Below are 25167 nucleotides of genomic sequence, written 5' to 3' on the forward strand. Positions count from 1 at the left end.
CAATTTATTTATTTTTTTTTTAATTGCATTCAGATGAGAATGTCAGGATCTTTAGACCATGTATCGCTACCCCTTGTTGATCTGTTTTTTGGCATTCTGATTATTGGCTTCTCTGACTTTGTCTCTGCTGTCCCATATTGGATATTGGAATCGACAGTAAGAAAAAAAGCAGCAGTGTATCAGTGTAGGGTATCATTTATTTCTGCAAAGCTGCTTTGTGCATTGATAAAAACAGTAATTCAATAAAATTAAATTTAACTAAATGATATAAGCGAAAACAGGACCATACTTCTTTGCAAATGTAATGTAAGTATACAAGAGTATATATTCAAAAACAAATGTTCAAAGAGTAGAATATCTCATTAATAAATTGAATAATAATTTATTAAAATGTTATTATTACAATTATTATTAGGAACAAAACACTTGCTATAGGCATATCTAGATATAAAGTGAATGAATTAATAGAAAATCGTATAAATAAATTATTTCAATGTTTTATGTGCCCACACGCTATTTTTTTTTTATATTGTGCCCTTCTTGTCCCCCCCACAAAAATACGAAGCATCTGTGCATGTAAGGAAACAAGAACTTTAACAAAAAATAAATAAATAAATGGACAAACAAACATGAACTGCTGCCAGAAATGTAAAACCTGATGATGAACCACCAAACACAGGGGTCGAGGTTCTATGGCTTAAAATATATCTGTGACTAGCAAAGAACAATGGAGAAACAAGCTGCTCGGTAGTTTGCAACCTAGCAGGCAGTGTTACTAGTGTTGCACACAACAGCAGTTGAAGAAAAATGGTAGACAGAGGCAGCAAATGATGCAATGGTATTTTAGTTGTATGGTAACAGGAGGAGATAAGAGGACGACTTTAAACAGCTGACTTCCTAGCAGAAAATGAATTGGCTAATTCTGAGTCTAGACAGCTGGTGATATTTATGAAAGAGTTGGAGTGCCCTTCTTTCAAACAGCTTTGGACCCATATTTCAAACTATGGAGCTACCTAATTGGGAAGGTTATATCATAAATGCACCAGTGTACTACAATCACACTCGTGGATTACCTTGTCAAGTCTGTTATATAATGAGTATGACAGAGTATAACATAATTGCTGTCAATTTGTCAGATGAACATTATTGCTGCAAACATTCTCATCTAACACATATCTAAAGTGGATTCAGATCCAATGACACGAGGCACTGGAAACAGTGTACACCTGCTCACTAAAACTAGGCAGCCAAAGATTGCAAGGCCAGATTATTACTACTCTTCTGCTTGTTCACAGTGATTTGCTACTTATTGCAATTTGATATGTAAATTTAATGCAATTTGGTATTAATATGACGATTTAACTGTTTAAAGTTAGATTTAATATTATGGAACTTTCCCCAAGCCATTAGTTTTTATTCTCACATACACCATAGGATCTATATACAGCTGTTGGCACTCTTACAAGTTAAACTCTTCAGCTCTTATACTGTAAATGCTCAAGCTAAAGACTGCTTGAATGTTTTCTAATAGAAAATGTAAGCATTATCAATATTTATTTGTATTTATAACTTACATATATTGTCTTCCATACAAATCCCTGTGTATATGCAGCTATTGGAAATGGCACGTAATAGAATTAGCACATTGATATATACATAAACATAATTTAGATTACAGCTAAAACTATGGTCAGAGTGATGCAGTTATAGAAATTATCCAATATTAATTACCCTGTTAAATTTCAAGTCAGCTGACATGTTGCTGCAGCATTTTAATGGTAGGATTTACTGCTCTTTCCATAAATTTGGTGTCATCTGGAAGAGACATTTCCTTATTCAAAGAATGTAGAATACATTTGTTGCCATCTAAATGCTAGATGCTGTGATTTGTGCGTGTGCGTGTGTGTGTGTGTGTGTGTGTGTGTGTGTGTGTGTGTGTTTGTGTGTGGAACCACTGGACCCAGGGCCCCAAACATTTGATAAAGTTATGATTATCTTAACCTGTAGAGAGTCTTTAATTATATGCTTGCTCTACAATTTAGCAAACGAATAAAAAGAAACACTTTATATATATTAGAAATATGTCAGTAGGAGTAAGACAGAGTACGTGTGTGAGTGAGAGGGGGGGCAGTGGAGTGGTGCAGTTGCAGGGAGAAGAGGTGGTGAAGTGGAGGAGTTCAACAGTGCAAAGTAATGGCGAGTGTGTTAGAGAAGTGAAGAAAAGAGTGCAGGCAGGGTGGGGTGGGTGGAGAAGAGTGATAGCAGGAGTGATTTGTGATAGAAGGGTATCTGCAAGAGTGAAAGGGAAAGTTTATAGGACTGTGGTGAGACTTGTGATGTTGCATGGTTTAGAGACAGTGGCATCGACTAAAAGACAGGAGGTGGAGCTGGAGGTAGCAGAACTGAAGATGTTGAGGTTTTCGTTGGGAGTGACGATGATGGACAGGATTAGAAATGAGTTTATTTATGTGCACAGGAGGGACATGGGGTATATTGGTAGAAGAATGCAAGGATGGAGCCACCAGGAAGGAGGAAAAGAGGAAGTTTATGGATGTTATGAGGGAAGACATGCAGGTAGTTGGTTTCAAAGAGGCAGATGTCGAGGACAGAGTATTATGGAGATGGTGATCTGCTGTGGTGGATCATGGGAGCAGCTGAAAGAAGAAGAAGAAGAAGAAGAAGTAGAAGAAAAAGAAAAAAGAAGAAGATATATTAGAAATATAAACTGTGTTTACACTTATTTACTTCATTACTTTTTTTATTGATGGCACATCTGGAACATTGGCACTTACAACTATTAAGTGCAGGCAATAAAGAAAATGTATAGATTTGAGTGTTTCTAGTGCTGAAAGTAGTTAAGAATGACCTTCTTGAAGATTGAAATTAGCCAGCAGAAATAACCCTGGGAAGATTTTATTTGTTTTAACTGATGCATTTGCCATACCTGAAAACTGCTCCATTATTCCTGATCATTGATGGAACATGGGTTAGTGCTACTGCTGAGGATTTGATTTTGACACTGTGTTTGGTGTGTAGCAGAAAGTGATGCGGTGCAGTGTGGTATCGGCCCCAGGATTAATGGGATTGGCATCTATCTAATTGATCAGTGCATGATAGGGGGTTAGGCTAACCCAGTGGAAAAGAGAAAAGAGACAGAGTGAGAGAGAGAGAGAGAGAGAGAGAGAGAGAGAGAGAGATAGGCTGCTTTATAGTACTGTCTTGCTAAATTCAGTGTGAATGAATAAGGGAGGGGGACCCAGAATAATGAGTACATCCATAAAAGGGAATGTACTTTATATTGCATGTCAATATAACGTTGAGCATGTGTTTCATCGTGCAGTAGCTCTAGAGAGTAGCAGTGTGAGCTTTAGTCTCTGATGTGTATACAGTGGTTCTGTGTTACTACTATGTCATGATACACACAGTAGCAGTGATGAATGATTAACATAAGCTGCGAAACACCGACCACCCCTTTTAATTTCTCTGAATCGGTTTGATCATTTATTGGATTTTATCAGGACTTTTAGGCTAAGCTGACTGAAACAACCCTAGCCCCAATTGCCTTTATTGTGCAATAAACAGTGCATAGAAGCTTATTAAACTGTAAAATCCACACACTCATTCTTTCTTTATTCAACCTATTTTTATCATCCTTTGTCGCTTTTTCTTCCACTATTTATCTTTTATCTTCTACTCTCTTTTACTATTTTAAGACTAGCATAAGTCTCTCTCTCTCTCTCTCTCTCTCTCTCTCTCTCTCTCTGTCACACACACACACACAAACACACTCTCTCTCTCTCTGTCTCTCTCTCTCTCTCTCTCTCTCTCCCTATCTCTGTGCCAGACTGTGTAAATCTGCTGTAGATAATGGTCTCTGTGTGGGTGAATGCCAGTTTTTGGAGTTGTGGCTGCTGTTGAAACCGGTTGTTGCCCAGCTGGAATAATGAATGGCTCTGGTTTTTCTGCCTCTCCTTCACTCTTGGGCGCCAGCGCGTCACACGGGCAAGCTTCCCTACCAAGCTGCCTGCCAGGCCACTGATCACTCTCACACTCACACACACAGACCCAAGGTAAACGAAAAGCTGTTCATTCAGGTGCCTTCTGGGAAATCATACTCTTAGTTTAGATAAAGATTAGAGGCAAAAGGATCAGTCTTCTTTTGAATTGTATATCATTGAGCTCTTAAGGTGATTTAGGACTGATGGATGGATGGATGGATGGATGGATGGATGGATGGATGAAGGATGGATGGATGGATGGATGGATGGATGGATGGATGGATGGATAGGGGGAAATGGTCCATATTTTTTTAAAACTGTTTAGGCCCAGCAAATAGGAGTAAATTCTAACTCCAACTATTCTAACTCAGATATACTGACTAGATCCCCAGATCTCACAAAGTCAGACAATCAATGATTAAAATCAAGAAGAGCTGGTCACCGAAGCAGCTTAGAATATCTACATTGCAGAGGATCAATCCAGCAACTATGGATTTTTAATACATAATTAGGAATGCTAATCTTGTTCATCATCTCTTTGACCTTTGCATGAAACCGTCAACCATATTGACTAAACTTCATTTAAATTGTTTATGCTGCAATTAAAAAACAAAACACATTAAAGATCCAGAATCTAAAATCTAAAGGCACAGAGCAGATTAATTAAAGTCTGTTTACAACACAGCACAATTACAGTCTGTTTTATATTTGTTTAAATCTGTTGTGAGGATGAACTGGGTGTCTGGGGTTTACGCTAGATTATCAGACACACTGAAAAGATCTCAGTCGCCTAAATAGGCACGTCTGCTGCAATTTGAAAAGAAATCCCACTGAACCTCGCATGAATAAACAGCTTTGGTATTGAAATGGGTTCAAATTGAGAAAATACAGCCAGTGACACATTTCATCACTAACAAACAAACCCCCCTTGCTAGAAATGCCATCTTTCACAAATACTGACTTTCAAAATGTGGGAATTATCTGCATTTTGAACTCAGACAGAGACTTACGATTTAATAAAGCATATGCGCTGTCAATCAAAGTGCCTAATTTAATGAATATCTGCAGAATAGAAAGATCTTCTACCTGTGACTTCTGGTGGCATACAATGCTTGTTTCTAGTTCATGCTTCGACATCTCCAAATTTTGTATGCTAATAAGGTCTGATAGAAACAATCATGATGAGAACTTTTTGTACTTATGTGTGTGAAGGTGTTGCCATGAGTGTATGTAAACCCTTTAAGAGCCTGGAAGTAACACCCTGAAGCATGAAGTGAAGGCCATGTCTCCTTTAATTAAAGCTCTGCATGACTGAGTGTGTGTTTGAGGAACTATAACCAGAATCAAAAATGTAGTAAACAATAATATTTAGATCATTTGTAAGTGTTGCCAGAAGTCTATAAAAGTGAGCTGAGGTGAGCGCTAAACATTTATCTCAGACTAACTGAAGCGAGAAAGAGGAGGCAGCAGGGTGTCTCTGCAAGTTCATGGTGAAATGTAGAGATTAGATACAAACAGCTTCCTTCAAAGACAAAAGCAACATTTGATGCCTGCTAATTCTAAAGTCTTTATGGTATACCTTTTTGTTGAGGATTGAATTCTGTGAGGGATTTTATACACTTTGATATGCTTTATTCACTGCAATATCGCTCAACACTGTGCAACATGGAGACCCAAAGAATCAAAACTAATCCTAAACGTGCCTCCTAAGAGCTAATACGAAAATATTCGCAACACGGTTTGAACTACGACGATGACTGAACTGTCCAAGTGAACTACAGAGTGAAGTCCAGGTTCAGATCATTGCTAATTAGCTGCCCAGTAATTTGACCTTGTGCTGTTCATGTGACTTCTATACTAATGGATATTTTGTATGTGTGAGCCTCATAGTACATGTAACAGGAATACTGAGAGAATAACTAAGACAAAATGCATTCATTAATCTATGTTTTCTGCCTACATTCCATATCATTAATGAAGAGGACACTGATTATAGGTCACTATGCCCAAGGGTGGGTGACTCTGTTGAGTTGCTGTAAACCAAGGGCATAGGAATGCCTGTACAATTAGAGATAATGTGAAGTAAAGATGTTGGTACGTCTGTTTTACCTTCTTTGGCAGAAAGTTTAACAAATCCACCATTTAACAGACATTTTTAACCAATAAACACACTCCCACAGACAGGTTTAACCAATCCACACACTCCCACAGACAGGTTTAACTAATCCACACACTCCCACAGGCAAGTTTAAATAATCTGCCCACTCCTACAGAGAGTTTAACCAATCCATCAACTAACACATACAGGTTTAACCAATCTATCCCCTCCTGCAGACAGGTTTAACCAATCTACTGACTCCCCCAAAGACGCTTAACCAATTCACACATTCTAAGAGATAAGTTTAACCAATTCACCCACTCCCACAGAAATGTTTAACCAATCCACCCACTCCCACAGAAAAGTTTAACTAATCCACCCACTCCCACAGAAAAGTTGACCCAATCCACACACTCCCACAGAAAAGTTTAACCAATTCACCCACTCCCACAGAAAAGTTTAGCCAATCCACCCACTCCCACAGAAAAGTTTAACTAATCCACCCACTCCCACAGAAAAGTTGACCCAATCCACCCACTCACACCAAAAAGTTAAACCAATCCACCCACTCCCTAGTGAGCTATATATGTCAAAATCTTCAAAAAAGGTATTTATACCAGAAAGGAATCTGTGAAAAGAATAAGGCAGTTACTCATCAATTAATAAATAAATGACATAAAGACTATTTTACACCAGACAGTTAAATCAACACATTGCATGAGCAAGTCTCCACATCCAATCCATCAATGTCTATGGCGATTCTCCACAGAACAATTCAGCCACTCTCACCCACATGGTACTTTCAAGCGCCCACTTCCATTGGCTTGAGAAAAAAGACTGCCTTGTCCTCCTTAGCAAGATGATTCTTTACCTGAAATTGTGGCTGAAATGGCTCAAATTCATTTCCAACTGGGAGTAGTGAAAAACTGTCCAAGGATTGCAATATAGTGTGTTTATGCAAATTTGAAGCAGGAGCATTTGACCTTGACATTTATTGTATCCATATAGTTCTGTACAATTGATGGAAAAATAACTTCCAAGACCCTCTTATTTCTCTGATGGATATTAGAGGTTTTTGTCTTTATTTATAAACAGGCATATTTTAAAAGTATATATAAATAGAAAAGTGTCTCATTTAATTCTGTTCTTAATATCATAAATAAATGGGGAGCATTTTAACACATGCATCATGCGTTTTAGAAGTGAGTGTAAATCTATTATTGCATGATTTTTAGGCTCAATTAGGTCATGTACTCTAGTCAGACATGTCGGTCAGGAAGCAAGCACTGTGACAGAGGCATACTTCATATATAATTGTAGTAAACTGTCCAGATAGTTTTAGTGCAACATTAATTTGTGCTTCTCATTTGACCTTGAGCTTAGAAGAATGAAAAATGAACTTGAGATGTATGACTATAGCTGCAGTAACACATTTGCCATTGTTACTGTAGCCAAGTCAACTTAAGTGAGTTTTCTTAGTCCAACAACATACCAAGTATTAGAGAATGGACAGAGGAGTTGACAGGAAGACATGCAGTCAGGGTGAGTGTAATCTGTGCCCACTTTAGTGTGTTATTCCTCCCAAGTGGGAGGTAAATGTGCTCTATATCGGAAGCCTGACTCTCTGAGCTGGCATGGGAGAGAAAGGCTGCCTCATGCTGCAGTTGGATCCAATAGAGACAAAAGAGATTATAAATATCACTACTCTGGCATGACACCCCGCACTAGCAAAGCCTCTCATTATCACCACCAGAGAATGTCAGGCAAGAAATAAAGACTAATGGACTAACCTCACGGACTAATTGTTTTATCAGTCAGATGCTCGCAAAAGAAAAATTTACTTCAAGAACAATTCAAGTTTTATTTTTAACATGTCAATAACAGTGGAAGGAGTGCTTCCTCTAATTTGATCATTGTTGAGCTACTCAAAGAGTTTGATAATATCTGTTATTCTCAGCTGTGTAACACGTGTAACCATTAAAACCATTTGCTTACATGTGTCGATTTAGAACGATAAAATTCAATTTCCCTTGAAAGAAATGCCATGTAATTGTGTTTTATTACACAACAATTATTTTACCATGAAAATTATTTAGCTTTCAGTTCTTCTCAGTACTCTAGCTGTAAATATACATTTAGGAGATCAAACAAATTGTGTTCTATTATTAAGAATCTTAGCAAGGGAAAGATAAAAGGACTAAGTGTGGAGTAGCTGGCCCAGCTGACTAAATCAGCTTGAGCTTCTAAGATGGGTTTGGTGACTACAGAGTGGTTGGCACATGGTGTTTGAAATCTGTGCTTTAAATTATGTCCAGTGTTTCATTAGAATGGCAGTGTAGCATTTTTATCCTTTTACTCCCCCTGTTATATTCAAAACATACTTATTCATAGCCAAGCCATAATATGGCAGAGATTTCATTTCCAGAGATTATGTACCTCAACATTACTGGCAGGATTCACACTGGCAAAGTGACACTAAAATTTAGTTTAGCCTAGCCAACACCCGTCCTAACACACCGATGAGCTGATGAAGCAAAAGCAGTCCGCAGGATACTTGTGTGGTGGTGGCTGTAAACACTAACATGTGGTTTGCTTTTCCTTACTGTTCATTAAGAGAAACACCAGTTAGTTTCACACCATAATCACAGGCCACGTGGATTGTGGAACGCATTGGTTTCCTGTTACTTCCATTTTATGGGTTTTTTTTATAATCATATAATAACATTTTGCAGACATATGCATACCGTTGTGTTTTCACAGAACTGGCAAACAATGCTTTAATTTATTAACTTCTCATGAATCTTGTTAATGTATTGTTTTTATGAATTTGATTTAATTTGATTATCATTGCATTCGAAGCCATAATGTCCATGAATTTGGATAATAAGAATATTAAGTTGACGAGAAAATGTATTGTATAATCTTGAATCTTTCTTTAAATGGCAACTTAACTTTTATTATAATACATTTTGGTATAATTTACCATATTTGCCTAACATAAAAAATTACTTTCAGTGCAAGGCCCTTAATCAAGTTTGAATTTTAGCCCCCTCATGGGCATCTTTCTACTTAACCAGTTGGCTAGCTTTGATCTAAAAAAGGTCATGCATATTTAGTTTTGCATGCGATAGAATAGGTTTTTAATCTTACAAATTTTAAGAAAAAAATCTAGCAAATGCATGTTATGTGCAAATGCTGTCATACCAGGATACAGTATTGTATGCAAAATCATGTTGTATGTTATTACATGCATGGAGTTAATAGGTCAGTGCCACTGCAATCATATTTATTTATAATATTGCTCTAAATAGAGAAAGAACTGATTTGTCTTTTTTTCTTCTTTGTTTTACAAAGTTTCAGACATATTGCTTTATTTTGGTAAAAGTTACTGATATGTAGCATGCAGTTTAGCACTATAGTTGTGATGAGCTGCTCGGAAATGTTGCCTAGCGGGTGGCTCAGCATTTTGAAACAAGCATGTGTGACCTTTCTCTTTGCAGGTGAATGGACAGTGGAATACAGTGGAATAAAGACATAAGGCCTGAAGGAAAATAAAGAAAATGATCTGATAGGAATCATTATGAAGCACCTGTTTGATGCATGCACTAGAGGTTGATGTACATGTGAGTTTATGACGTATTTACTTTTGTTCAGGCCTGACATTTGTCATTCTGCCAGCAACATATCTAATTTTCATGCCATCTACAAAAATAGCTTAAGATCTAAATAAGTGGGTGTAATATTCACTTACAACGGTGGCCCTCAGCTGCAAGTGTTTGTGTGGTCAAAGCAGTGAAGCTGTATCAGAAAGTGGCTACTTTCCCACTGGTGTAGCATGAGGTTGTGACTCATAGTTATGGCAAAATACAATCCTGTCAACATTCTTGTTTTCCCATCACTACCAGACACATGTCTGCACTTTGGAACAATGCTGAAATTGCCCTGTTATTGATGCTGGCTGTGGCCATGATTTGCAGGTGCTAACATTGACATGTTAATCTCCTGCTTCTATTTTTTGTAGATTCAAAGCAAAATAATTAACTCAGACAATAAAAGAATGCTAAGAAGTACATCGGTGCACTCTTTTTATTTCTGCATCTGGGATGCACAATAAAGAGAGACGTGTCAGGCATTAAAAAATGGACAGCACATTCAAACAAAGAGAACTACATTTCTGATGGCTTTGCTGTTAAACAGCAGCATGGTTAGACAGTTTCTAATCTTGAACACAGTTGCTGCTGCTACATACATTAAAGAAGCACTCTTTCTTTACTGAGACAGCAGAAGGGAGAGAGCGAGAGATACATAAAGAGATAGATAGGATTAAGAGAGGGGAGAATTGTGAGAACTAAAGTTGGTGAAAGTGGGGGTGGTACTGTTTGTGCTTAAAGAGGGAAAAGGGTTTCTGGGTTAGATTAAAGCACTGCATCAGCAGGTTTCTAATAACTACTCCAGAGGGATGTGCTTTTGCACCTCTAGCATGTGCAAACTGTAACAAAGAAACTGCATGAAGGGCAGGCCCAGGCACAGGCCTGGCTTTATACCCCTTTTTATAGCCATGCTAATGCTCTACTCTTGAGAGCAAGACATCTCATACCATGCCTCCCTATTTGTTGAAGAGAGCCAATCAATTTTTTTCAGGTTGATAAGAGCACCCTAGAGCCCAGTGAAAATACAGGTAGCACAGCAGTGAAGTTGAAGGATGAATCTTGAGTTAGGAGCAAGGATGGGCCAGGAAAATATAAGGTCTACTTTTCTGAAACAAATCAGGCAAGTATTCTGTATGTACCATCAGCTATTTAAGATGCAAAAGGGCACCAGGACATCTACAGTATCTACTAGCAAAATCCAGTCTTATCTTTTTAAAATGGAACTATAAGGAATGATGGCATCTAATGTTCCACTGATTGCCATTTTGTTAAACGTGCCACTTTACTGCGTATAATTACACATACCGGGCTGCTAAGCTGAAATTTCAGAAGCACATACTTGATTTTCAGACACGCAACCATTGTCTCCATTTGCTGCCCTCTTATGTCGCTCGCCTGTGATAATATATGCAGAGCAGCCAGGGACGAATAACAAAGAATACAAATGTGGTGGATGTGGCTGGATGACAGCATGGGTATCTCTAATGGTGGCCTGATTCGTTTAGGAATCATTACTCAGCCACCAATGATTAATTCCCCCAGGCTTTGATTGTGTCAGATGTAGAGGTAAAAAAGAGGGGAGGAAAAAACACAGGGACAAAATTGGAAAGCATAATTAATAGATTCAGATCCTGTTAAACAGCCCTCTTAAAGAGCAGAGAGTAAAGAAGGGTACATGGAACTGGCACCCAATTTGTTCACACTTTGTTTCAGTAATAAGATTCCGGCCTCCCTGTGTGGTGGATGAGATAATTAACTCCCCAAGATACACTTGAGAAAGAGGGCCTCCCTTTTGATTTATTGTATAAAGTAGGCAGATCTCTGAAGCTACTATCAAAAGGCTGTTACAAAAATTCCATACTGTGCTTGTTTTTTGTTGTTTTATGCTGATAGTCTGTCAGAGCAATTAGGGCCAGATGGAAATAAATGACACTTGTGAGGGAAATTAATAGGCATCACTGACATTTGCTAGAAATGAATATTATGGAAATGAGGAACCCTTAACTTCTATTCTTGTCATGAATGCATAATTCAAAAATGTTAAAATGCCTTCATAGCAATTTTGCTTATTAACAGTAATAGTCATCTGGTTTATGTCTTTAAAATTTAATAATGGCCTTGGTACTCAAGGATTTGTGCCAAAAATACACCCAATCTTGCAGCAAGCTCAGTACTTAGTGTATAAATCGTGGCATGACATCAGGTCATGTTAATTTCCGTTTCTATAAAGCTTCACCTTCCGTCATTGTACTTTCCTACACGACAACTCTTTTGGAATGTGTAGATAAAGCTTTCCGGCCATTGTTTCTATGAGCGATTGAATGGCAAGCCAGAGGCACTAAGCCTGGTGAATTATCAGCTTTTTCTGTTGACTTTTATCTCTTTCCATTTAACTTACATGCGAGTCGGGATGCCCTTAGTCTTTCTTATTTGCCCTCTGTCTCTTTCTGTCTTTTTCAGAAACATGTGAAGATGATGAAATAGAAGAAGCACCGAGTTTAACCATTAGGACTCTTCCAGAAAGCTTGTAACTACTGATACCCTGCCTGATTTTATATTTTGTTTCCTCCTTGACGTCCTTTGGAATCATGGAGGGCCAGCAAGATTCACTAAGGACTTTACAAGTAAACCCTTCTAGTTCTTTAACACTACCCTTGTGCATTTGGCTGCTGGTGCTAACTCTTACTACAACCTGCAGTGGACAGACATTTACCACATTTCACCCTGAGAAGCGAGAATGGTCTTTCAATCACCTGACGGTCCATCAGACAACAGGGGCGCTTTATATTGGTGCTGTTAATCGTGTCTACAAGCTCTCTGGCAACCTCACTCTCCTGGTCTCCCATGACACTGGCCCAGAAGATGACAACAAGGCCTGTTACCCCCCTCTAATAGTCCAGCCATGTTCTGAACCACTGGTTTCTACCAACAATGTCAACAAGCTTCTTCTTATTGATTACTCTCAAAACAGGCTGCTGGCCTGTGGGAGCCTCTATCAGGGTGTATGCAAGCTACTTCGACTGGATGATCTCTTCATACTGGTAGAACCATCACACAAAAAAGAGCATTATCTGTCTAGCGTCAATCAGACAGGCACTATGTATGGAGTTATTGTACCTTCACATGGCAAAGATGGCACGCTTTTCATTGGCACTGCTGTAGATGGGAAGCAAGACTACTTCCCAACCATTTCAAGCCGCAAACTTCCACGTGACCCGGAGTCTTCAGCTATGCTTGACTACGAACTTCACACTGATTTTGTCTCCTCATTAATTAAGATTCCTTCTGACACCCTAGCGCTGGTCTCCCACTTTGACATATACTACATCTATGGCTTTTCCAGTGGTAATTTTGTGTATTTTTTGACTGTGCAACCAGAGACACCAGAAAACGGCATGGCTTCCAGTGGTTCCTCAAGCGATCTCTTCTATATTTCGCGCATTGTCCGTCTCTGCAAAGATGATCACAAGTTTCACTCCTATGTGTCACTGCCCATTGGATGTGTACGTAATGGTGTAGAGTACCGGCTATTGCAGGCAGCCTACCTGGCCAAACCAGGAAGAGTTCTGGCTGCCTCACTCAACATCAGTGCCACCGATGATGTGCTCTTTGCCATCTTTTCTAAGGGCCAAAAACAGTATCACCGCCCCCCTGACGATTCAGCCCTTTGCATCTTTACCATCAAGGACATCAATGCCCGCATTAAGGAGCGCCTGCAGTCCTGCTACCAAGGCGAAGGCAACCTGGAGTTGAGTTGGCTGCTGGGGAAAGATGTTCATTGCACAAAGGCGGTAAGGGATTCTGATATAATACTAATTTTGTAAGAAACCCAGAATAGTATAATAATAAAATAAGCAAGTGTTCAGCCAGAACTCAGACAGGCCACTTGGCACTTTATTTAATTCCTTATTGAGGAGTGTATTAGATCCTTAAAATGTATCAAGTAATATTCATTTATCAAAGTATTTGAATGCCATAACATCAATCACAGTTTCAGTAGCTGCATTATCAGGGTTGAGTAAAGTCTAAAACAACAGGGCTCCCAAAAAACCCCTCAATCCTATCTAAATACCTTCTATCATGTAAATCTCTTATCAGCTTAATATTTGTTTAGTTGTAATTAAAAAATGATTAGTTTATAGCCTTGATAGGATCAGTAGTCGCATTAAAATCTCTCCGAATGTGACATGTTCACAACTTACAATGGATTTATTTTTCTTGGCAAGCATTAAAGCAATAATGTTCTCCTCCACTGCAATACAAATACACCAATCCTCTCTAGTGAGGCAGAGTATGAAGAGATAGAGAGAGAGAGAGAGAGAGAGAGAGAGAGAGAGAGAGAGAGAGAGCAGGGGCAAGAAGCAGACTGTGAGTGTGAGAAAAGAAGCTGTGTCCAAATACCCCAGAGCAGGACTCCACAGTATGTCCCCACATAGTATCTACAGTCCTTTAAAATTCAGTTAAGCAATGTGGCCTCAGGAGGCTGATGTCCTCTGAGTCTTTGTTCCTTAGTTGATAATAGGAACGAAAGGAATTATGATAGTTATCAGCCAAATGCTGACAGGTGTTCCCTGAGGCAGATGTGACACTTGTTTGCACCGCTTAACCGGCAGCAGTCGGGAGGTTCTCTCATGGTTACTTTTCCAGCCCCATTACACCCCCACTGAAACATCACCCATCAATACCCATGAGTCTGTCAGTCAGGCCATGTACTCCTAGATCTTATTCAAACGGTCGACAGCGCACTTAACTCTAGCCATTTTTGCTTTGTTCCTTAGTGTTAGAATGTGTCATCAGTTATGGAAAGATGCACTTAGAAAAAAAATTTGCTCAATACCTGCTCAATAAATCAATAATATTTAGTGGCTTAGACTGGGTGCATTTTAAATGATTAACACAGGAAGCACTTTAAGAACACTCAGATCACTTATGCTAGCAAGGGTGTTTGAAGGGGGTCAATGCCCTCTGCCTGCCACACAACAATTTTTTTTTTAAACCAGCAGGAGAATTAAAATATTTTTTCTAAAGAAATAATATACTTTTTAACACATCAACCACCACTCATCTTTTTCTCTTCAATAGAAAATAACCTTTTTTTTAACCTTAAACTGGCCAGTGCAGCCACTCAGTGGAGCCAGACAGGAGTGTTTCTATTTAATTTCCTGCTAGTTATTCTTGACTATTTAGATAGTACCTTCTTGGGTGACTTCTCTCCTGGTTTTAACACATAAGCATAGCACCATGAAAGTGAAAGAGACTGTGAGAGAGAGAGAGAGAGAGAGAGAGAGAGAGAGAGAGAACGTCTATTTATCCACCAATGTACATAGAAAAACATTTTTGTATGTTAACTAAGTGTTTGAATTGTCAGCACACTGACAATAAGGATGTTTGGGAATACCAATAAAAAAATATATATTGTATTCCTGTAGCAAAAATAAGTTAAATTAATGTATCTTATGCCATTCAACACCTTCTAACTGAACGAACCGAGCTATATAAAGTTTACTTATTCACACATTGTTTTTGCCAAACTGTTCATCGTGAGGGACCATTGTTTTATAAAGTGTCCAATCCATTCTTACTCAGTGGTCTTTTTAATAACATCTTTATGTTTAATACGGCTAGTTTGTGAATCAGAAAACAATACTTGAAACATGTTTCATTCATGTAGGCAGAGTATTCGCTAGGCTGTTTAGCAGCCAAGAATTTGGAGCAACAGAACAGAAATTACAGTGTTCAGTCTTCCACAGATGTCCTTGAACTAACTGTAAAAAAAAAATTTAACTGATTGTAGACCAGAGATGCCTAAACAGGGCTAATGCCATATATTAGAAAGAAGTTTCACTGAATGTAGAACTTTTATAATTAAACTGCATTAAATAGGCAGGTTATTTGTTTGTTTGTTTGTCAGACAAACAATGGCAGCTTTCATTTTAATATAACGCTTGGTATAATTTAACATTTATTTTCGGCCCTCAATCAAGTTTGATTTGACCCGTCACTTTTTTGACCAATCACAGGAAAAAGCATGGTCACCTCTGTTATAGGCACCACATTTATATTTAATAATTATACAGTTATATAATTGGTAGGGATGCACCGAAATGAAAATTCTGGGCCGAAACCGAAAACCGAAAAAGAGGAAAGCAAGGCCGAAAACCGAAAACCGAAACACCGGAAGAAATGATGCCAATTATTATTATGATTGCATTTATTTCTATTTCTATGACTGTGTACTAACCTTACTAAAATCAAGGCATTTTAATTGCATAAATTAATATCAAAGTTTCAAAGAATAAATCAATTACAAATTATGAAAATATTTATTTATAGCATATTGCAACAATGCACAGGATAAAATAAATTAAAATTCAAACTTAAATGTTTAACTTAAATGCACTCATGTGTACATTAAATAATAATGTACAGGCCCTCTGTCCTGCTGAAAGGTTGTAAAATTAAATATGTTCTTTCATATAAACAAAGTGCATTCAGAACAAGTGCAACTGCTTAAAGATACAACAATACAACAATATAACTGGGAAACTTCCTGCCTTTTAAAAACATCCGCCACAGACGGAGTGCGCGTGCTCGGAGGGGTTTTGCTTTTCTGTGCCGCGTTCCTCTCATATTCAGCATAGCGATCGGGATGTTTGGATTTCAGGTGATAAATTAAACCCGACGTGGAGAAAGTCTTTGCAGACGAAATTTCGGCATTACATGTTTTGCAAATCGCTTTCCGTGGGTCTTTCTCAGATATACTGAAATACGTCCACACCGCAGACATGTTGTTTCAGACATGCACGTGCAGGCAGTGCTTTCTGTTTGCGTCATCACAACAAACTGTTTTGGCCGTGTTTTTTCGGTGATCAAAGTCTTTCGGCCGAATATTCGATGCATCCCTAATAATTGGTGCTACTATTTCGGCATTCATTATATGAAGACATTTAGTAATATCTTATATAGCTTATATGTATTGTTCTTTTGAATTTTTTTAATAAATCACCATGTTACAACCTCAATACAACTCATTAAATGTGCAGAGTTCTCTGCAAATGCTAGCTATACACATCCAGATATTTCTTCAATCAAAGATTTGTCTTAAACATTTAATGCAGTTACTTTTATTTTTGCTGTTATTGCAACACTTTGACAAGAAACCAGAAGAGGTAAATTATTTCATAATTTCAGTTTGACCTTGTAATGCTATGTCAAGTCCAAATTGAATACAGACCTCCATTTTTTTAATCTTTCTAAATATAAACCTGCTGCTGTAAGAAATCATGTTGACATGAAAGTAAAAATGGTACAAACCACTGAGAAACAAGAAATGGAATTTCATCAGTAACTTTTTAGATCAATGTTTCTGCTCTTAATGAAGAAGACCTACATGGCTTGCTACTAATTGCTTGAGTGCCACTTAGTTACAGTATAAACAGTCTGAGCAGATAAAAGAGAATTTATTGTTGATTACTTGTACTCTAGTTGGGTGTAACACACAAATATGACCAATGTGTGGGAAAGGAAGTTTATTGAAAAATGCACATTAAGCTAATGATATCCTCAAATGTTTAATAATACAACTATATAGGGACGGACACAAACAACTTAAACTTAATTAGCCACTCTTTACAACCGTGGTGAGCAGAAAAGCATCTCAGAACTTATTAAACCTTGAGGCGCATGGGCTACAAATATAGAAAATCACATGGGTTCCACCCGTATCCACCAGGAACAGGAGTGTGAGGCAGCAGTTGAAGTTTATAGAAAAAAGACCAGCAGATGTTTTTGTCTGTGACATTATTGAATGGCAGACAGATAAATTAGTGCATTTACCTTTAATGCACATCTGAATTTTTATATAATTCCATATCAAATTGCTGCAAACTAGCTGGCATTGGGAATGACCATAGCAGGAAAGGATATGATGCAGATTTGCATCTGCTGGTCGTCATCTATGCACATAATCTAAACACTCACATTCTAATGGAAACCAAATGGGCTAAATTACATTTGCAGCCTCAGGCACACAGCTGCACCTGCAACATTGCATCAACACACTTTTCCAATTTACATGGCTAGTGAAGCAGTGGTCTCAGTTACAGTGTAAGGTCTCATGGTGTACCTTCCAATTAACACACTTGCCACTCCCCCACCTGCCCCATCTCCTGCCCCAAGCTGTCTGATCTCAGAAAATACATTGTGCAGACACATAAAGTAGTCACCTAAATCATTTCAGCTCTTGAGTTCACCTGTGAGAATTGCTGCAGCTATTTTGGGAACGGAAAATAAAAGAGAATGTGGCGTGGAGAGCCTGCGTACGATTCTACCCTGTGTGCATTATTGCTATCCCTTAGCCTATATAACTGGCTGGGTAGCTATAAAATTTTACAGCCTGTAGCTGGAAAGTCAGTGTTAATGTCTGTGAAGGCTGTGGTGCAGGTGATGAACAGTGCGCTTACATCAGCGTGCTTCTCTTGATGACTCTCTGTGGCAGTATGAGGCCAGTGCCAGTCACAGGGCTTTCGCTCAACTGAATCAAGATGATCGCTCAGCTGGTTGCAGAGCCTATAACTTACTGCTCCTTTCTGAAATAGAGATTGATGTCTGGTCAGCACTCTGCTCAACATGAAGAATGACTGTGTGTCCTTTCTTTGACTGTAAATGTTTATAAACCTCCATCTTTGTCTGTGCTTGTGTCCTAGAGATGATGTTATTTTATTCAGATTTCAATTAAAAACTACATTTACATATTGCATATATTTTTTATAAAAATTATTATTATTAATATTATCATTACTATTATTATTATTATTAGTAGTAGTATTATATTATAGTATAGTGTATATATATATATATATATATATATATATATATATATATATATATATATATATATATATATATATATATATATATAATAAAGTGGTAAAGCCTTATTGTGCAAGACTTGCAAAGACTAATTAAAATTATTAAGTAAGAAAACAAACAAATAAACAAACAAAGCCTGACAAAACACTTCATTTATAAGTGATTTTGATTGTATTAATATACAGGAATAATTTAATAGCTATATAGTCAACATTCCACCATGTAGCCCCACGTTGTACCAGCACACTTAAATCATTAAATATAGATATGATGATTTGGTGTAGAGTTTGGAATATTTTAACCCTGCTAAACAGGTCTGCCTGAATACTTGATTCTGATTGGCAGGAAGGTGTGTGTTTAAACTGTTGAAGGCACTGGTGTTTCTGGTCAGTTTAATCACTATATAACCTCAGTAATATACAGTTACAGTTCAATACAAAGTGTGACAGCTGCTAGAAACTTTTTCTAATTACCATACTTATCTAAATGGGTGAGTTCAGTGTGTCATTTAGATGAATATGGCAATTTTGAGAAATGGGCTGAGGCACAAGATGAATTTGACAAACTGGAGGAGATAACGTTAAAATGAGAAATATAACAGAATACAAGTAATTAACACCAACAGCTTCATTATTAGTAGAGACGTGGCAGAGAGGCACATATTTAACACATGCTATATCTCTCTGTCTTTTTTCTTCCATTCTCTCTCTCTCTGTCTCTCTCAGTCTCTCTCTGTCACTCTCTATCTCTCTCTCTCTCTCTCTCTCTCTCTCTCTCTCTCTCTCTCTCTCTCTTTCTCTCTCTTTCATAACTATATATTTATATGTATTTATATGACTGTAATATTATGTATCATTTGCAGCAGAATTTACAGTCTGATAGCCTGTATACAAAACAGTTTACAATATTATTATTTTGATATATTTGGTCAGCAATGCAAACATCAATGACAGTTTTAACTCTGACATACACTACATGGACAAAAGTGTTGGGACAGCTGACCTTTTATCCAAACTGTTACCACAAAGCTGGAGGCACAGAATATGTATAGGATTTATTTGGATGCGGTATAGTAAAATCTTGTTTTGATTTGAACTTGGAAACCCAAACCTGTTCCAGCATGGCAATGCCTGTGTGCACAAAGCGAGCTCCATAAAGATATTTTTCACATTGTTTGGAGAGGAAGATCTTAAGTGGCCTGCTATAGATTGTAAAGCTGACCATACCGCAGGCCGCCTCACCCTTTATCAGTCTGACTTTACTAACACCCTTGTGGCTGATGCAAAAAGCACATGCCATACCAGCTGTCCGCACACTTTTGGCAGTATAGTGTGGTATAAATGGGATAATGTGTTACATGAATTTAATCCACTCTCTCTCCACTTTGCATCAGGAGGTAATTCGCATCTGTGTGGTGTAGCGCTCAACTAGCTGTCGATTATCCGTTACATATATCAAATATTCTATCACATATATTACAGAATTTTTCCATGGAAACACACAACAGGGTTCACTGTTTAGTGTTACTAATGCTTAAATTAATAACATCAAAGTGCTATAATAGCACAGACGTCTGTCAGATTCTTTAGGTAGGTAAAGCGTGACACACACACCTAGACACAGACACTCACAAACACACACACACAAACACACACACACACACACTGACTTACCAGAACAGCTGGCTTTCCAGAACAGGCCAACAGCTTTCATAATAAGGCATTAGCAATTTAGTAAGCTGTGAATTAGAATTTTAAGGCAAGCTGTAAACCTGTTTTCAATGGTAGGTATATGTGTATAGTCTAGATGATCCCTATGAGGCTAAATTACTCTTATCAGGAACTGCTTTGCTCACCTATTTTTTATTCTGTCTTTCACATTAAACATTACCTTCCGAAAAGTTGTCATATAATCATTAACATTACTATTATACATCTTTATTTATTTACAGCCAGTGCCCATCGATGATTCCTTCTGTGGTCTGGACATTAACCAGCCTCTGGGTGGCTCTCAGCTGGTGACCGGACACACACTTTACACAGAAAGCAGAGACCGCATGACCTCAGTGACCTCCTATGTGTACAACGGCTACTGCGTGGCCTTTGTTGGCACTAAGAGTGGACGTCTAAAAAAGGTATGTTTGGTTGTGGTTTTGCATTGCAATGTATCCACCTTTTTTGTCACCCTGTCACTTTTAGTAATGACTAAGACAAGAGGCAATTCCTGTTTTTTGGACAAAAATGTAATTAAGTTATCTTTTAAGTATTTATTCTTAAATTTATAATTCTTAAGCAATTAATTTTGTTAGCCATTAGGGCATGTATATTTTCGCATTTTATAGTGCAGATACAGGTGCCAGAAATGAATGCATAATGTTTTTCGAACTTTCCCAACCTTTTCCAACTCTGTGTAAATCCAGTTTTAAATTACTACTACATTCACAGGGCATTTATTTTTAACTAGCACCTGTTCACCTATAGCTGAGTACAGGGGTTAGATATGGAATAATCCTGCAGTCTGCTGGGAATACCCTAAACCTGCTCTGGTCTACAGGTTATCTGTACTTCTATAAAGTTTTTAAAGGATGTCAGTGATTATAGCACATTTCTTGTGTAAGGAGCAGCCAAACTCTGCTACTAAGTTACTGAGCTTATGGAAGATGTTTCATGTCTTATACTCAATGACAATACTGAACACAGCAATAAGATCCACGGTAGTTACACTGCATTAGCAAGGTCAACCCCAGGTAAAAATATTAAAGCAGACTGGTGCTTCAAGAAGTGCTTCAAATATAAATCACATCATGCCTAATTCTTTTCAACATCCGAAGATGTCCAGAAGTGTCATTAGCAAAGAACTGGTTGAAACCAGTAGGGATCAGGTACACCCATTTCCTGTCCGAAAATGTCACATCAAATGACAAATGATCTTCATTAAAGAATTGCAGCCAAAAAGCCATACCCCCGACATAAAAACTAAGCTAGGGAACACAACTATGCTCAGAAACATAGGAACTTGGGTTCGGAAAGATGGCAGCAGGAAATTTGGCAGCTTGTTTGCCAAAGAGCTGGAGAGTGGTAGAATAATGAATATCTGCATGCAACATTGAAGCATGGTGGAGGTTCCTCTTTACAATGACAATCTAATATTACAATTTAGTTTGAACCCTTTAGCAACCCATTTACTTCATTTATTTTTGATTTTAGTTAAATTTTTAGTCTGCAAATTTGTTAGCAAGCTTTAAACCCAAAGAAAAAATTACATTGTGTGAGCTGCACTTGTAGCTTCATTCATAGTGTATTATCCGACATGGATAGCCTAAAAATCTTTACAATCTGCTTGTACTTTCTAGTAAGCAATGATTTAAAGCCACTACTGGTGTCACTCAGAAAACAATAGGGTTCCTTTTTGGCTCAGGTTCTTCACTATGAGTCTTCCTTGTGTCACCGCGGGTCATTTTTCAATTGCCACTTTCAACTCTGGCTTGCTCATTAGGAATCTAAATCTATATTTAGATTCCTATGAAGCTGCTTGATGACAATGTCTATTATTAAAATAAATAAATTGTTGTTGGATTGAAAGTTTCAAGTGATGAAGTGGTATTCTGACAGGCTAGCTGCTTTATTCTTTATTAAATAAAAAACAGCTCATTGGCTTTGCATTGGCTACTGGAAAAATGGACTGAGAGATGCCTGTGTCGCTGAATTGGCATCGTGGCAACATGGCCTTGCTTGATCTTTTAAAGCTTATTTTCCGGTTCACCCACACACACACACGCACAACACACTTACATGCACACAGAAGTCATTTTCATCTCTAATTGAATCGGTGGTATAATCAGGAAGTGGCATCTGAGCATCTCATTCTGTGTAATCCCCTTGTTTGAGCAGGTTAATAATTCATACTAACATCCCGCCTCCCATCTATAGTGGAATTGAATTAGGCAAGCGGTGTATTGCTTTCCACAGTGGTGCTACAGCCCATTTGCTTTGTTCTGATGCTCATACTTTAATCTCAAAGCACACATATAAACACACACACACACACACACACACACACACACACACACACACACACACACATATGCAGCAGCTGGTCAGGTGTAGCCAAGCAGTCTAGGACAAACACACCAGCATTCCTCCAAAGCCCATATCTGTCACTAAGAAGGCTGTGGTGAAGGACTTCACCCGGATGTGTAGGGAGACATTGCATTATATTACGCTCCCTGAAGCCCCATGAGACTGTGATCACACAGCTGCTGGAGCGAAGGACAGTGTGTGTAGAAGAGGATGTGACTACTTTGTCAAGGTTTTTTTACTTCTCTTTGAGATGGGTTGTATGATTTCTGTGCAGATTTTGGACAGCGCATGTGGGCTCAGAGACCCCAGAAATGTTTCAAGCATTTGCTTGTGTCCTTTTGCAGTCTAGTGGTAACCTGTTTCCAAGTGGTGCAGCACTGACAATCTGCCTTTTGTAGCAGAACTTCCGAGTTGTGAGAGAAGGATATAGGTTTACACAATGTCATATTGGAGGTAGTGTGGTTTAGTAGAGAAAGGTGGGACCTTCTCTTTCCTTTTTATTTCAAGGCTGACACTGAAAAGAAAGAGCAAAATGGCATAGACAGAGAAGGCAGAAGACAGCTGAAATGTAAATTTAGCTTCTTTTTTTTAAAACTGGGCTTGCACTGCTGCTTTTAATTGGATTGGCTTCTTTCCCAAAGAGCAAACCCCCTCCTCTTCATACATACACACACACACACACACACACACACACACACACACACACACACACACACACACACACACACACACACACACACACACACACACACACACACACACACACACACACACACAAATGCACACACACGTGTCTAAAAGCTGCTTCATACTTCTACTCTGAAACGTACATATTTACGTATTTGCATCATGACAGAGAAAAAAGAAAGAGAAAGAAAGGCACTTTACAAACCCTGATTGGTTGAGGCAGGAAATATATCCGGCTGTGTACCAAAAAATGATGTGATGGGAATTTATTACATTTTTTTCTGAGTTTTGAATAGAGATGCATTTACATTTTCTCAAAAAAAAAAAAAAATATTAAGGTAAAAAAAAAAAATGTAAATAAATAAAGTGTAAACAAGGAAGAAATCCCATATCTCTTTCAGTACTTTCCCTGGCTGGAGATTCTGCATATACTAGGGACGAAATGCATAAAAAAATCTTTAATGTAATAGCCGGTAAAAGAATAAAACATTTAACAATATCAGTGTAGCTTTACACTCAGTTTTTTAGGGTGGTGTCTAGAAGAATAATAATATAATAGGTTTTAATCGTAATAACTAACATTTTTTATGATAAAACATTGCATTTGAACAGCTATTATTTAAACAACTTTTTTTCATGTCAGTGGCATACAGTGATATCATCAAAAAATATTTGATGTGAGCTCATATTTACAGAAGACTATCTTACAGAAGGTTGAATAATTTGTTTGTATCATGAACATGTGCAAATAGAGAGTCATTGCGAGGCCAATCTAATGGCACTATTTTTGAATTTTTTTTTTATTATTATTATTATTTATTTCAATAGATTTTTAATTCTAATTTAAAAAAAAAAATCAGAATTAGCTTGATTTATAATTTATTGTATGAGATATTTTTGTTTGTTTCTTTACATGTGCATAAAAACACTATATAGACAAAAGTATTGGGACAACTGCCAACCATATGTGATTCTTCTCCAAACTGTTACCACTACAATTGGCCCACAATTGCATAGGTTGTCTTTGTATGTAAAAGTATTACATTTTCCCTTCACTTCAACTCCAATCTGTTTTGCAGCATGTCAATGCCCCTGTTTACACTCAAGCTCCATGAAGATATGGTTTACTTAGGTTGGAGTGGAAGATCTTGAGTGGCCCGCTATTAAACCTGCACTGACCTAAAATGCATTGAAAACATTTGGGATAAATTTGAACACTGCAGTCACCCTACAATTATTACCTGATTTTACTAACTAACTAGTGGAAAATCTGTGTGGAGATTATTATAACAGCAAATAGAGAGTAAAAGTGGAATGGGATATTTCAAAAAGCACATTTAAATCTTATGGCCAGTTGTACACAAACTTTTGTCTTCATCGTGTATGTGATTGAAAAAAACTTTTATTAAGTTTTTATTATCTTTCTAATTTATTACTGTAACTTAATGCAATGCTTACATTTATATTTAAACCTAACCTTTATACCAGCACCTAAAAAAGGAAATGCTCTGGCTTCTCTCCCTGGTCTAATTAGTCAGATATTCCTATCATTGTGCTGTGTTTTCAGTCCCCACAAAGATATAAAAACATGCGCAGAATGTACACATAAACACTCAAACACTTGTGTCTCGCTGTTAAAAGCTAACACACATGCACACCCACACACACTTCTTCCCTACTTCCTCATTCATTCCACATACTCTCATTCTCTCTTCTGTTACGGCTGCGATTCTTCAGGCATTGCTAGAGCATGTAGTAAGAATGGGGTGAAGCTCTACTTATAA

At 37.8% G+C, this 25167-nt stretch overlaps 1 protein-coding gene and 1 long non-coding RNA gene across 2 annotated transcripts in view; one reads left to right on the plus strand and one right to left on the minus strand.

Annotated features, from left to right (window-relative positions):
* LOC124398775 overlaps positions 1–20417 on the minus strand; it is a 53751-nt gene extending 33334 nt beyond the window's left edge. Inside the window, exons 1-2 of the long non-coding RNA XR_006928122.1 lie at positions 20291–20417; positions 18209–18334 (exon numbers count right to left, since the gene is read on the minus strand). This is a non-coding gene — a long non-coding RNA (uncharacterized LOC124398775). The remainder of the gene's footprint in view (positions 1–18208; positions 18335–20290) is intronic.
* Positions 1–25167, plus strand: part of plxna2 (plexin A2) — a 205948-nt gene that overhangs the window by 20947 nt on the left and 159834 nt on the right. The window contains exons 2-3 of the mRNA XM_046869113.1: positions 12207–13537; positions 20569–20751. Of these exons, the coding sequence (XP_046725069.1) occupies positions 12335–13537; positions 20569–20751 (1386 nt within the window). The 5' untranslated portion in view covers positions 12207–12334. The remainder of the gene's footprint in view (positions 1–12206; positions 13538–20568; positions 20752–25167) is intronic.

Source organism: Silurus meridionalis, chromosome 16 (assembly GCF_014805685.1).
Source record: "Silurus meridionalis isolate SWU-2019-XX chromosome 16, ASM1480568v1, whole genome shotgun sequence".
Taxonomy (NCBI): Eukaryota; Metazoa; Chordata; class Actinopteri; order Siluriformes; family Siluridae; genus Silurus; species Silurus meridionalis.